This window comes from Ursus americanus, chromosome 7 (assembly GCF_024610735.1).
Source record: "Ursus americanus isolate L20-20 chromosome 7, mUrsAme1.1.p, whole genome shotgun sequence".
Classification (NCBI taxonomy): domain Eukaryota; kingdom Metazoa; phylum Chordata; class Mammalia; order Carnivora; family Ursidae; genus Ursus; species Ursus americanus.
Window position 1 is genome coordinate 79,238,056 of NC_142133.1, and position 15,574 is coordinate 79,253,629.

General features: G+C 44.1%; 1 protein-coding gene across 1 annotated transcript in view; it reads left to right on the plus strand.

Moving 5' to 3' along the window:
* Positions 1 to 6,037: 6,037 nt before the first annotated feature.
* The window catches only part of YWHAQ (tyrosine 3-monooxygenase/tryptophan 5-monooxygenase activation protein theta), a 38,112-nt gene continuing 28,575 nt past the window's right edge, over positions 6,038 to 15,574 (plus strand). Inside the window, exons 1-2 of the mRNA XM_045775976.2 lie at positions 6,038 to 6,168; positions 6,559 to 6,916. Of these exons, the coding sequence (XP_045631932.1) occupies positions 6,623 to 6,916 (294 nt within the window). The 5' untranslated portion in view covers positions 6,038 to 6,168; positions 6,559 to 6,622. The remainder of the gene's footprint in view (positions 6,169 to 6,558; positions 6,917 to 15,574) is intronic.

The window sequence follows — 15,574 nt, forward strand, 5'->3', positions numbered from 1 at the left end:
CCCTGCTCTGAGTCATCAGGTGAGAAGGTACAATGGATTCGGAGGGACTCCCACGTGTAATTCTACTCCTGCCTTCTAAACAGCCACCTCCAGACCCCCACAGGCTTGGAAACCAAGGTGAGCACGTGAGAACTGAAAAGAGAGGGAGAGTCTCTCAGTTCCTCCCTAAGCTCCGGGTTTGACACCCCACCTCTGGGCTCTCCGCCAAGGTCCTTGTAGGCACGGGTCGCGTCTTATTCATTTTTGGAATCCCAGCCCCTAGGACAGTGTCTGGCACATGGTAGCCCCTTCGATACTTTGTTGAAGGACCTAGCAAGAAACTGGTCCTGAGTTAGGAGTGTAGCGTGTGTGCACATTTGTGCAGGAAGCTTAGGAAGGATTTCTGATTGCTCAAGGACCTTCCATGCTAACTTCAGGGCTCTTCAGGTGCTCTGCATAGCAGATGCAATCCCATGTTTACGGCATTTGTGAATTTACCACCGTTCTAGTGATTTCATATATGGTTGGGTGCAAACAATTGCTATTATTGGAATGCCCCCCTTGATGGCCTGGATTCACTCTCAAAACAAAACTTCGCTAAATGGCTTCTATGGGTCAGTCAGAGACACCAGGGACATGGGAAGCAGAGGAAGGTCTGCCTACTGGAAGTTCACAGGCTAACCGGAGAGATGGATATGTAATTAACTAAAGGGAACAGACAAGGAACAAGAAGGTGCCCTCTCCCTGCAGATGTGTTGAGTGTAAAAACAGAGACTTCATATGAAAATAAAATCAGCCACTGACTCACTGGCCGGTATATACTCAGCCACCCACCAGCCCCAAATAACTAAGCATTATTCCTGGGCTGGCAAACGTCGGAGCTTCCATCTTCCATCGCAGGTGGCACAGAGTCTTGTTTATTGTGGTGGAAGAAGATTGAAATCAGACAGGCCTACTTTTGAATCTTAACTCTATTGCTTACCAATTTGGACAGGTAACGTAGCCTCCCTGAGGGTCAGTTTATTCAACCACACAGTGGGGGTTATAATACCTACCTTTTGTTGAGAGGGCACTAGAGATACAAGATCAAAAAAGAAAACCCTTGGGGCACCTGGCTGGCTGGCTCAGTTGGTAGAGCATACGCTCTTGATCTCAGGGTTGTGAGTTCAAGCCCTACATTGGGCGTAGAGCTTACATTAAAAAAAAAAAGTGAGGGGCCTGGGTGGCTCAGTCAGTTGGGCATCCAACTCTGGATTTCACCTCAGGTCATGATCTCAGGGTCCTGGGATCAAGCCCCACGTTGGGCTCTGCTCTCAGCGGGGAGTCTGCTTTAGGATTCTCTCTCTCCCTCTGCCCCTCCCCTGTTTGTGCTCTCTCTCTCTCTCAAATAAATAAATAAATCTTATAAGAAAGAAAGAAAGAAAGAAAGAAAGAAAGAAAGAAAGAAAGAAAGAAGGAGAGAGAAAGAAAGAAAGAAAGAACTCTTTCCCTCAGGAAGCTCACAGTCTGACTGAGAGAGGTTGATATTGCATAGACATATGCTTTTAGGTATTTAAAAATATCATACCATTTGTTGAGTGAAAAAAGAAAGTTACTGGTTGTATTAGTCAAGATTCTCCAGAGAAAGAAAAGCAATAGGATGTGTTCATATACAGAAAGATATTTGTTGCAAGGGATCACAAATCTGAAATCTGCAGGGTGGACCGACAGGCCGGAGACCCAGGAGAATCAATGTTTCTGTTTGAGTCTGAAGGCTGTCCGTTGTAGACTGAAGAAGAGGTGGTGTTTCAGATGAAGTCCAAAGACCATCTGCTGAAGAAGTCTCTCTTGTTCAAGGGAAATTACTCTTCCGTTGTTTTCAGACCTTCAACTGATTGGATGTGGCCCACCCACAGTATGGAGCACAATCTGCTTACACAAAGTCCACCAATTTAAATGTTAATCTCTCTCCAAAACACCCTCACAGAATAATGTTTGGTCAAATACCTGGGCACCCCATGGCTCAGCCAAGTTGACATGTTAAATTAGCCATCACACTGAATAAAGTGACAAATGCAATCTCATAAATGCAAAACCACATACATATATCCAAACAAAAAGAGAGATATCTAGAAGGTGATCGCCAAAACGCTAACAGTGGTCACTTCTCAGAGTCACGCTCTCAAGATCTTTTTAATCTCCCTGGTACACTTATGTATTGTTTCCGTTTTCAGTAGAATGAATGCTATTACATTTTCTGTTAACATTATCATCATCACTATCATCATTACGAAAGTGATCAAGCATTTTAAAAAATACTCTGTTGCCTGGCACATAGGAAACGCTGGGGAAATGGAAGAGTACTGGAACTCTTCCCCAAGAGGCCAGCTTACCAAAAGCTGTTTCAGGATGCCTGACATGCTACTAGCGACGACATGTTCATTTGTTTGTTTGTTTGTTTGTTTTTTAAGTAGGCTTCACACTGAACTCAATACAGGACTCGAACTCTAGACCCTGAGATCAAGACCTGAGCTCAAATCAAGAGTCAGATGCCTAACCGAATGAGCCACCCAGACGCCCCTAGACTTACATAGTTTTTAATGAAGGAATAACTTGATTTGTTTTTTTCCTTAAAGCACACAGTGAGAGTTGTAAAACAGTTATGTGGCCAAGGGGTGTCCAGGGGATGCCGGAAATGGGAGAACCGTGGGCACAGAGGGATGCCTGCATATGGCAAGAATAAACTTCTCCCCCTGCAGGCCCGATGGGAAACTGAGTTCTATAGGCCTGACCCAGCCTTAAGCCAGGGAATGTCTGGAAGACTTCCCTGACCAAGTTCCCTTGATTTCCCCACCTGTCTGGGCTCTCCATGAGTCTCATTAGTGCCTCCAGGTAGAGTGAACAGTGGGGACAACTCTTCAACTATCCACGAAACAGAAGTATTGATAACGATTACACAGGGATTTGGGTGAAGAGTCCCACTCGAATGCTTGCTTGTCAGTAGAATATCTGCCATATGGCAGGAGAGGAAGAAGTTCCTCTGAAATGACCGACTGCTTTGCGCAAATAAACCACCGAAACAATTTATGAGTAAACTCAACTGGGAGGATTCATTCATTCTGAAATGTACCCTGACTGGGGCCATTCTGCAGGCCATTAACTCCACTAATTACAGTGATTCAAGAGATAAGGCTCCTTGCTGCGACCAGGCATCTCCCTCTCTCTTCTGCTCCCCACCCCCAAACAGAGGGAAAGAAGGAAGAAACCTAGCGTTGACTGAACGTTTGCAATAGGCCCAACATCTTCCGACGCGATAGCTCTACAAGTATTCTGTGATGCAGGATGACTGTCACAGGTTAGGGAACTGAAGTTCGGAGGGGATCACAGTGTCCAAGGTCAAGCTGGAAATAAACAGCAGGGCTGGAATTGAGGATCTTCAGGCTTCACATTCGGTGTGCTCCGTCTTAACTCCGGCAGCTTCTTCTCACCAAGGAATTCAGTAAAAATAACAAGAACATCAAACAAATAAGTCATAACTTCTCAATACTTTCTTTGTGAGCTGTCTGTTCCCTAGAGCTCTTGCCAGCATGTTCGATGTGGATGCTTATGCACGTTTTACCTTTATCTTTTATCTTTACGGGACGAAACTCCTGGAGGACAGAGTCTAGCCTGATCTTTCCTAGAGTCTCTATGGCACTGAGCAAAGATCCGGCAGAGTGGAAACGGAGATGGGCTTGGGTGTGCAGACCGTGTGCAAGGGTCCACATCCAGGTTCTGCCACTCGCTAGCTAGGAGTTCTGCACAGAATACTTAACCTCTCTGTGCTTTTAGATTCCTTATCTGTGAGACAGAGGTGATGATCATAGTAGTACTGACTTCGTGGCAGCATTAAGCAGACTGAATGAGTTAATACAAAGGATGTAAAATAGTGTTTGGTACATGTATTCACTCATTAATGTTAGCTTTTTATGTGTCGGGGAACCCGAAGTTCCCAGGGCTTTAATTTTCTCTCCCCAAGTTCTGCCAGGCGCAGAGGTGTTCAGATATGCACTTGTCCCTCTAGACCGCCATCAAATACTTTATAATTTCATAGTGTGCCATTATTTCGAAGCAGTTTTCACCCATGATTGCAGATGATCGTAACTATATGAGTTGGTGCTCAATGAATATTTGATGATTGAGTGAAAGCAGAAATTTTAGAGACTGAATTACAGAGAGCAGCAAAAAGTTGCCCAAGGTCACCGAGGGAGATGGCAGCACAGCCCAGACTTTCTGACAAAGAATTAGTGTGCTTGCCCCTTTCCTCTCTGCCTTCCACAGAGATTCAGTCCCCTGATAATCGCCTTCAAGGGTCTCTATCCCTCCCATCCACCTCCACTGGTATGTCCCCTTGCTTGGGCTGTCTCTAATTTCTGAGCTTGAAATTCACTGGTCATACAGAAAGCATTTTATCTGACCTTCCACATGCAAATTCTTTCCATTGGGATTTCTTGGTGTCCGGCTCCACCCCAGCCCACATGGCCATAAACACTTGTGTGTCTGCAGCTTGGCCCCAGGGATTCCAGAAATAACAGCAGGGCCCTACATTAGAACGCTAGGACATAGTGAGCCATTTTTGCATTGACACAGGCTGTTTCCAACCCAGGCCTCTCCTGTCCATCAAAGCACAAAGCAACCTTTACAAGTCAGGACAGGGAGGGGCACGTAGGAGGGAGTTTAGATTTCTGGAGAGTCTGTACCTTCTCTCGTCATCTGTGTGAACTCTCAGATCTTCCATTCTAGAGAATCTCCAGATCTTCTCCAGCCCCCAGTTAGATCTGGAATTCTTAGCTGTGGCATTTTTTGGCTTTCAAAGACCCACTCCCTTGGACGTGCCGGAACTGGAATCACAGCAGTGTGAGCCCAGATGGGAATTTTCATCTAAGATGCCACAGAGGCCTCTTCCCAGACACCCAGCACAGCCACCTGATTTGTCAGGCACTGGCGACGTGCCCAGAGAGAAGGGAGTGGCTGGAGGGCTGTGCCTCGTTTAAAGTGGAAAGAAAGTGCTAGTGATGACCCCAAATAAAAGGCATCTGGGGCAAACTTTCTCACTTCAGAAGGGTGTGAGCAGGAGAAAGTGTGGGAGAAAGTCGAAAGTGAACATCTAGGAGAGAAGTTTAGGGTTTCGAGTGTACTCTCAAAAATAATACCAGAATATAAAACCCATACATACACCCATAAAACGATGTGAAAAAATATGTATTTAGATGATAACCTGGAAAGACTAGACAGTGATATAAGAACAGCCTCTTTGGGCAGGGAGGGGTGTTTAATGTGTGTTTTTCTCCAAATTATCCTGAATGTCAGAATAAAATCAGATTATCTGGCCATTGCCGGAGAGACCTGCCTGGACTTCCTTGGGAATTTTACAAGGGAATTTTTGGCTTTAGGTGCCCGTCTGAAAACTTGAGTAGATCATGAAAAGTCATTCTGGAACGACTTTCTCCAGCAAGGCATTCCTCTTTAACGGGGTTGGGATTATTTCTAATTCGCAGCTCCAATCGCAACGTCATTAAAGGCTGGGTTCAGTGTATGGCGCTCCAAACCTTTGTCACGAATGGGAAGGTGGAGGAAAGAAAGGAGCTTGTGCAACAAAACAGCCGCTTATGTCACCATGCCGGGCCCTCCTCACCAGGCCGAGGAGTGCCGCGGCTGCATTAACCCACAAGATGCAATGCACCATGTGCAGCGGCCCTGCAGCAGGAGACGCGGCCACCGCGGGAGAGGTGGGACTAGCCTCCCGCTCCCGTGCCGCACCCACAAGTGCTGGGGGTGGCGGGGGGGATGAGGGGAGTTGGTAACAGCATCGCCATGGCAACAGTGACGTCCTTTTACCCTGGATCTAATTGGAGGAAACCCCGTGGCCGAAGCCGCAGCCTGCCGGCCAACCGAACTTGCCCAAGCCGACCCACCCTCCTAGCCTCCGCTTCCCCTCCCGCCCCGCCCTCTTTGCCCCCTTCCGCGCGCTCTGTCTTCATTGGCCAGCCGCGGAGCTGGAGGCGGGACTCTTGGGAACTTCTCGGCGCGTCATTGGGCTGCAGGAGCGAGGGCAGCGGCGCGGCGGCCCGCCCCTCGGCTCCGGGGTAGGCTGAGACGGGAGGGTCCTCGGCTAAAGCCAAAAGCGGATCAAAGTGGTGGGACTCGCGCCGCGGTCGCGGAGACGTGAAGGTGAGCGCTACGGTCGCCCCTGGCCCTCCTCGGCCTGACTGGGCCTGAGGGCAGGGCGGGAGGCCGGCCCCCGGGAGCGGCCGGCCTCGACGCCGCTCTCCTCAGGGACGGCTCTGGCGGCAAGGTGTGGGCCAACGGCCGCTTCCATCTTGGGCCGGGCGGGCGCGGGAGCGGCCCTTCCTCCTCCCCTCGCCGCGGGCCGCCTCCGCCGGGCGCCCCTCGGCCTCCCGGACGCCGGCGGGGAGCGTGGGCGGGGGAGGGAAATTCAACGGGGCGGCGCGTGCGGGGACGGACAAAAGGGGCGGCTGGCAGGCGGCGGGCGGCCCCGGGCGGCCGGCGCATTGTCTGACGGCGCCGCCCCCGCCTTTCTGTCCGCGCCCCCGCCCGCAGGCCGTCCTCACGCCTCCTCCCGATCCGGGTCGGTGCTCGCCCTCGCTCTCCTCTCCGCGTCCCCATGGAGAAGACGGAGTTAATCCAGAAGGCGAAGCTGGCCGAACAGGCCGAGCGTTACGACGACATGGCCACCTGCATGAAGGCCGTGACCGAGCAGGGCGCCGAGCTGTCCAACGAGGAGCGCAACCTGCTCTCGGTGGCCTATAAGAACGTGGTCGGGGGCCGCAGGTCTGCCTGGAGGGTCATCTCGAGCATCGAGCAGAAAACCGACACCTCGGACAAGAAGTTGCAGCTGATTAAGGACTATCGGGAGAAAGTGGAGTCTGAACTGAGGTCCATCTGCACCACGGTGCTGGTGAGTCTGCAGTCGTCCGGGCTGGGGAGGGAAGGGGTGGCGGGAGCCGGGGAATTGTGCGACTGGGGCGCCAAGGGTCCTTTTGTGTGTGAAGCCTTTCATTGAGAATTTCATGGGAATGGGAAAGAAACGTGGGCCGGGGCTTGCCTAATTGTCTGCCGACGTGTGGAGGATTTGAGAAGGTTAGCCTTGGCCTCCTGAATGTGTTTCAGCTCTTGAGACTGAGAAAGCCCCTTTTCCAGAGGTAAGGGCAGAACTTTGCCCAGATGCTGGGTTGCTACCAAACTATGTAACTTTGAAACATCCAGGTAGGTTTGTGCAAGACCGAAAAATCATTTTCTGAAACGTCCTGAGGAGATCTGGGAACCCTTTAAATATACCGATCAACTCACAGGCTCCAACCTATTCGAAAGAAGGTGTCTCTTTTCGATAGGGACAATGTACGTGTAGTAGGTGTTCCTCCCAAGCCTAGTAATGGAAATTTACTTCGAAAATCTGAACAGATACTTCATTTTTCAAGTAACAGTATCTGTTGAGCTTTTCCGTGCTAAAAGGAGTGGAGGGGGTGGGGAAAGTTCGATAACTGTGAAGAAGGTACAGATAAATCCAAAGGACAAACTGTCCTGATAAATTTCAGTATATGATACATTTTCTTGCTATTATTTAGTTACACTTAAACACTAATGTATCAAATGAAATTCCTTTCTGGCGTGGAGCAGGCGAGGAAAGCTTTCCAGGTTTTGAACTGTCCAGTCGCAAGGGTGGCTATTGGGTGGAGTAGGTGACTGCTCTGATTCACTCTTGTTAGTGAGAGAGAACATTTTTAGCTTTGTCATGGCATTGGAGCTTTTGATCAATAACATAAGTTTTTAAATTTTAAATGTCAGCATTATATCCTGGAGGGGTTTTTTTTTTTTAATTACAAAAAGTCTACTGATTTTTGGCATTTTGGGTGGGCTTTGAAAGGCAAGCATGCTAGATTGGTGATTATTCACCAAGTAAAAAGAAAATGCCTTTTTTCTTCACAACCCTCTCTTTCTTGCCCCATCAGATAATGTGTGGCAGGATTTTTTTTTTTTTTTTTTTTACTTTTTTAACCTAGTGTTCTAATACAAATAATGGGTGATCTGGTCAAAATCATGGCTAACGAGTTAGCAGGTAAAGGGGCAATGCAGAGAGTGTGCTCTATGTTATATTTATAGGTCTCCTTAGCTTCCACTCCCTGCCTGGCCTGGAGGAGGCACTTCAGAGCTTTTCAAACTGAATTGCTGCCGCTTGACTTCAAGAAATTTGCCAACTCGAAAGTGATGGCAGACTTCAATAGCATGTGGTAATGGTTATTGACAACATTGACTCTACTAGCAAGGGAAGACTCCTACAAATTCCATATGTTAAGGAGGCTTTTCTACAGATGTAGTACTTTAGTGGCTCTCACAGCATGTTTCAGTCTCTTTGTGTTCAGTAACTACTTCGTGTTTTGTTCCTTACCTTGCAGCAATTCCGAATTACCACAGAGCTTTTCCTGTTCTCTAGCAAGTGAACTCTAGGCCAAAGGAATATTTGTTTTATTTTGTGGTTCTTATAAATTTGGTTTTTTTGATGGCATGAGTAGAGTTTTGTTTAGTTGACAAGTGACTTGAGAGAGAGAGCAGGTATATTAGACTCTCCTACAGATCATTTCAATAGGAGAGAACCCCTGAAATGAAGACAATTTTTTTACACCAAGAGAAAGAGAGTTTAGTTTGATTAGTTGGAGACACCAAGGTGTAAGCAAAATATTTTTATTAACAAAATGGCTTCAGAAACTAATTGTGACTTGATGTGCAGCCTATAAAGAAATCCTGGGAAAGCCCATCTTCAGGTTGGCAACTGTATTTGAGAGCTTGGTATGTGCAAGGCACTTTGCTAAGCACTATGGGGAGGAACAAAACTAAGAACCATAGATTTTTTCCTCTCATAATTGATAATCAGTATGGAGTGCATGTGAGAAATACCCAAATACATAATTCCCATAAGTGGTTATGAACAAAGTGCTACGTATTCGTAGTTCAAAGGAAACTGAAACCACAGGAAAGGCTTCACAAAGCGTGGTTTTTGGAGTGAGCTTTAATGGAGGAGAATCAGGAAAGGGAGGTAGGAAGCTTATAAGAATGTCAGAGTGAGATTTCTTCATTTGGTTGACAGGGAGGGAGGCATTGAAGATTTTTGAATGGTTTTTGAACGGCGTATATGTGGCAGCATCTAGAATTCATGGTTTGAGTGCTAATTACCAGCTTGTAACCTTAACTGACAGACAAGGAGGAAGCGATAGACTAGTGAACAAGAGTCTGATGATTGATAAGTTAGTAATTTAATGCAGAGTCTACCAAAATGATGAGGAAAGAAGAGTGAAACATGAGATTTCTGAACATTGGTGCTAAAATGAGATTTTCTTTTTTTTCCTTTGGTGAACAGGAAGGTGAATTTGGTATGGAGAAAGTGAGTGAAAATGACTTGTTATAGAAGACTAGTGGAAGAGTAATCTGAAGAATGGGCAAAATTTTGATCCTAAAGAGCAGAGATTCTTAGTCTCTTTCTCTTTAAAGAGTAGTAGGTTGGGGGTGGGATTATTTGAACTATTTACTCAAAATGACCATGGTGGACAACTCTTAACTCTTGGTAATCTCTGTATTGAGGGAGGCTACTAAACTGTAGAGGCAGGAAAAAAATGTTAAAATCCAAATGAGTAATCAGAAGAGCAGAGGAGATGAAGAGGGCCCAAATGGCCAAGACCAAACTCTTTATCTTAGAGAGTATCTTAGAGAGGTTAGAGGTTTCACCCAGTTATGGGTCTCTCCGTATTGTTTGTGAAACCAGAGGGTTGGGCTAGGTTTCTGGGTCTCTTTACATTCTCATTTTGGGTGATTAGAAAGTTCTACATACAGGTCCTAGCCATTCAACCTCTGTTCTGACTTTCTCCCAAATCTAAAATGAGTAATTTTTAAAGTCCAGGTTGAAGAATGTGTCATTGACAGTGTATGAAATGTTGGAAAACTAACAACTGTAGTGAGATCGTTTCAGGAGGAGGGGTCATGCCCGAGTTGTTGGTTTATTGGGAGTAGCAGAGTTGAAGCAAGAAAGATTAATAAGTTGTATGACAACCAAGCAGTGTATCTTGCCTTGTCTATTTTTGCCATTCTAACTGGCGTAAGGTGGTATCTTAGTGTGGTTTTGATTTGAATTTCCCTGATGGTTAGTGATTTTGAACATTTTTTCATGTGTCTGTTAGCCATTTGTATTTCTTCATTGGAAAAGTATCTGTTCATATCTTCTGCCCATTTTTTGATTTGTTTATTTGTTTCTTGTGTATTGAGTTTGAGAAGTTCTTTGTAGATCTTGGATACCAGTCTTTTATCTGTAGTGTCATTTGCAAATATATTCTCCCATTCCGTGGGCTGCCTCTTGGTTTTTTTGACGGTTTCCTTGGCTGTGCAGAAGCTTTTTATCTTGATGAAGTCCCACAAGTTCATTTTATCTTTTGTTTCTCTTGCCTTTGGAGATGTGTCATAAAAAAGTTTGCTTTGGCCGATGTCGTAGAGGTTGCTGCCTATGTTCTCCTCTAGGATTTTGATGGATTCCTGTCTCAAATCGAGGTCTTTCATCCATTTGGAGTTTATTTTTGTGTATGGTGTGAGGGAGTGGTCAAGTTTCATTCTTTTGCATGTAGCTGTCCAATTTTCCCAGCACCATTTATTGAAGAGACTGTCTTTTTTCCACTGGATGTTTTTTCCTGCTTTATCAAAGATTAGTTGCCCAAAGAGCCGAGGGTCCATTTCTGGGTTCTCTATTCTGTTCCATTGGTCTATGTGTCTGTTTTTGTGCCAGTACCATGCTGTCTTTGTGATCACAGCTTTGTAGTACAGCTCGAAATCCGGCATTGTGATGCCCCCAGCTTTGTTTTTCCTTTTCAACAGTTACTTGGAGATTCGGGGCCTTTTCTGGTTCCACACAAATTTAAGGACTATTTGTTCCAGTTCTTTGAAAAATGTCATCAGTATTTTGATCGGGATAGCATTGAAAGTGTAGATTGCTCTGGGTAGCATGGACATTTTAACTATGTTAATTCTTCCGATCCATGAGCATGGAATATTTTTCCATCTTTTTGTGTCTTCCTCAATGTCTTTCAAAAGTGATTTATAGTTTCTAGAATATAGATCCTTTACGTCTCTGGTTAAGTTAATTCCAAGGTAACGTATGGTTTTTGGTGCTATTGTAAATGGGATGGATTCCCTAATTTCTCTTTCTTCAGTCTCATTATTCGTGTATAGAAATGCAACTGATTTCTGAGCATTGATTTTGTATCCCACCACATTACCGAATTGCTCTATAACTTCTAATAGTTTGGGAGTGGATTCTTTTGGGTTTTCCATATAGAGTATCATGTCATCTGCGAAGAGAGACATTTTGACTTCTTTGCCGATTTGGATACCTTTTATCCCTTTTTGTTGTCTGATTGCTGTTGCAAGGACTTCTAGTACTATGTTGAATAATAGTGGCGAGAGCGGGCATCCTTGTCGTGTTCCTGATCTTAAGGGAAAGGCTTCCAGCTCTTCCCCATTGAGAATAATATTTGCTGTAGGCTTTTCATAGATGGCTTTTATGAGATTGAGAAATGTACCCTCTATTCCTACACTCTGAAAGGTTTTAATCAGGAAAGGATGCTGTATTTTGTCAAATGCTTTTTCTGCATCAATTGAGAGGATCATATGGTTCCTGAGTCTTGTCTTGTTGATATGATGTATCACGCTGATCGATTTGCAAATGTTGAACCACGCTTGCATCCCAGGTATGAATCCCACTTGGTCATGATGGATAATCCTTTTAATGTACTGTTGGATTCTATTAGCCAGGATCTTGTTGAGGATTTTGGCATCCATATTCATTGGGGAAATCGGTCTGTAATTCTCCTTTTTGATGGGGTCTTTGCCTGGGACAACCAGGCAGTGTAAATAGCATGTGTGGGGTGTTTGAGAATCATGAAGAACTTAGGTGTGAGGTAAGGACAAATCAAAGAAACCGAAAGGTTCCCTAGAGCCTTCTTGGACTTGGGAACAAAATCTGTCATTTACGAAGTCAGTGACCTTGGAGTAAGAAGGACACTTAGAGAATGTGTACAAGATAAGCTCTGTCTCAGACAACCCAATGTTATCCTTGGGTGTTGATGGTCGTTTAGTAGACTAATTTTAATGAGCTGCTTTGGTGTAACATATAATGTCTGAAAATAAGGTGCATGTGAATAAGAATCATTTAAAATGGGATAACAAAACTGTGAAAGTTGTCTGTGTCCGTGTGTAAAAGCAGTGTGACCTTAATTTAGTTAAGGGTTCTAAAGTAATCTTTTAATGAAAATGTGTCTTGTGTTGGTTATTATTTTGAAGTAAGTTTGATCTTGATAGTTAAATGAATCTTAATACAGTTTTATTGACATAATGGAAAAATTATGGGCCCTGGAATCATACGTACTTTTTCGAATCATTGCACCATAGCCTTACAGTTTTGTGGCCGTGGGCAAGTTTCTTAATCTCTTGGCTTGTTTCTTCATCTATAAATTGGTGGTGATGGTGCCTGCCTTAACAGGCTTGTGGTAAAAATAATATCAAATAACTGACATTTATTGGGCATTTACTATACACTAAGCACTATTTTAAGCATTTTTTATTCACATTGTTCCCATAAGTTAAGTTGATGGTATTATTTCTGTTTTAAACTTGAGGGAACTGAAGCATAAGGAAGTTAAATAACTTGGTCAACATCTCGAAGCTAGTAAATGGTAGAGCAGGGATTTTAACCCAAGTGGTATGACTCCAAATGAAATTAAATGAAACCCATTTGGCCCTAAATACAGGGTAGCTGACTGAAGATTACAGTGTGAATCTCTGTTTTGAGGAATTTGTACAGTTTAATATAAGCCATTATGTCTGTAAGTTGTGAAGGAGGGAAGATAGGTCTGTGGTGGACAAAACTCCGAGTCTATAATTGTGAAGCCCTCATATACAGGATACTTCAATAAAAGTCTAAAACTTCTTAACTCTAGCATCTTTTGACTTTAGATTGTTAGCTCCTTGAAGCCAAGAGTTGTTTTGTTTTTGTTTTTGAAGAGTGAGATGGAATTTCCGGAATGTTGTCCATGCAGACAGTAAGTGTAAAGTTAGATCAGTGGTTCTCAACCAAGGTGAATTTACCCCTCGGGGAACATTTAGCAAGTTCTGGAGACAGTTTTTGCATGTCAGAAGGAGGGAAGGAGGGGTGCTACTAACATATGGTGAGTTAGAGGCCTAAATGCCTCTAAGCATTGTATAATGCACAGGAAAATCCAATTACCCAGCCCAAAGTGTCAGTAATGCCAAGGTTGAGAAACGCTGGGCTGGATTGTGAATAAAGTGAGCAGTATTAAGTTGTACTAGATTGTATAATGCCTTCCTTTGGGTTTTGTTTTTTTTTTTAAGATTTTATTTATTTGAGAGAGAGAGAGCGAGGGAGAGCAGGAGCAGGAAGGAGAGGGAGAAGCAGGCTCCCTGCTCAGCAGGGAGCCCAAGGCAGGGCCCGATCTCTCAGGACCTCAGCCAAAGGCAGACCCTTAACTGACTGAGCCACCCAGGCGCCCCTCCCTTGGGTTCTTATTAACATGTTGGCATCTTGTCAGAACCCTTTGTCTAGACTTCATATTTTTTTCTTGTTACCATTGTGTGTGTGCTATTTTAACTCTAGAGTTCACTTTTCTGGAACTTAATCATTGAGTCCTGTATTTTCAAGGGTGTGTATCATTGTTGCCTCCAAAGCTCTAAGCTTTGCTCTTTGAAAACCTTAGCACAGATTAAAAAGATGCAGCTGAAATTACAATGAAATTTATTAGGAAGAGGTGATTATAACTGATGAACAGCAGATATTCCCCTCTCATTCATAACTGCCAAGTGTTCTATTTTTATATGTGTATGTGCATATGCATATGTGGTTCCAGGCTTTTAAACCCTTGGTGTGTGTTTATTTGGATGTTGCATAATTATACTAATGCTCTGTTGAACATTTAGGTTGTAAATAATTTTTCTCCATTATAAAGAACACTGGGAAGAACATCCTTGCTGCATGCTTTATGCTAGGATTTACTTAGGTTCTTGGAAGTGAAATTTCCAAATCAAAAGATGGGCTTTTCTTTTTTCCACATAGCCTTTTGAAAAGATTGTGTGCATTTACACTGTCATCAGCAATTGCTGAGAATGGCCATTTCCCCTTATCCTCTCCAGCAGAGATAGATAGGTTTTTGAGGCAAACAAAAATCTAGTGACTGGAAGGGTTCAAATTTTACCTCCTTGTTCAGTATTGGAGGTAATGAGGATTACCTTTGTTCTCAGAAAGAGTTAGTTACCAGACTTTTTTTTTAAGTCTCATGCACAGTTTCACTTATAAAATGGTACCATAGCATGGGATTAGTTAATTCAGGGTGCTTAACAGTTGGGAGATCGGCTTGATCATATTGATGTTCTTATGTGATATTTCTCAATACCAGGTTTTGTGTTTAGCTCTAGTTCTTTCAGAGTAAGAACAGAATATATCTTTGTACCATTAACTCTCTAGGTATTAAGGACGGGGTGGCAGAGAAGGCATCATTTAAAAGATATGAAGAGAAGAGAAATCATAGTTAATCCATTGATACTTTAGACTCTTAATCTGTAGGTAAATCAATGAAGTTTTCTTGACTATTTCATGATAAATAATCTGACCAGAGTTGAAAACTGTTTGCATATTGAAGTATTTCAAGACAAAATGATGATGATGATATATCTGAGACTTCCAAATAATGGGTGGGGCATAAATGAAACAAGGGTTTATGAATCAGTATAGGTGCAGCTGGCTTTAATGGGAAGCCATTATACTATTCTCTCTCATGCATATATTTGAAATTTTCTGTAATTAAAAAGGTTTTTCCCTCCTAGAAATTCCACTTCTAGGTATTTACACAAGAGGGATGAAGATGTGGGTCCAGAAAAAGACCTGGACAAGAATGTTTATAACAGCTTTATTCTAGGACACCTGGGTGGCTCAGTTGGTTGAGCGGCTGCCTTCAGCTTAGGTCAGGATCCTGGAGTCCTAGGATCGAGTCCCGCATTGGGCTTCCTGCTTGGCCGGGAGTCTGCTTCTCCCTCTGACCCTCACTTCTCTCATGTTTTCTCTCTCTCAAATAAATAAATAAAATCTTTAAAAAAAAAAAAAAAAGCTTTATTCTAAGAGCAAAAAACTGGCAACGGTCCATTAATAGTAAAGTGGGTAACTGTGGTATATTCCTACAATGAAATACTACTCAGCAATAAAAAGGAATGGACTGTTGCTATACACTACAATATAGATGAATTTCAAAAACATGCTAAGTAAAGGAAGCTGCACAAAAAAGTATATCATGGGGGCGCCTGGGTGGCTCAGTCAGTTACGTGCCTCCCTTCAGCTCAGATCATGCTCTCAAGGTCCTGGGATCAAGCCCCCCCCCCCATCAGGCTCCCTACTCAGCAGGGAGTATGGTTGTCTGCTTCTCCCTCTCCCTCTGCCGCTTCCCCCCCCCCACTCCGCTCCTGCACCCACACACTCTCTCCCTCTCAAATAAATGAATCTTTTTTTTAAAAGTGCATT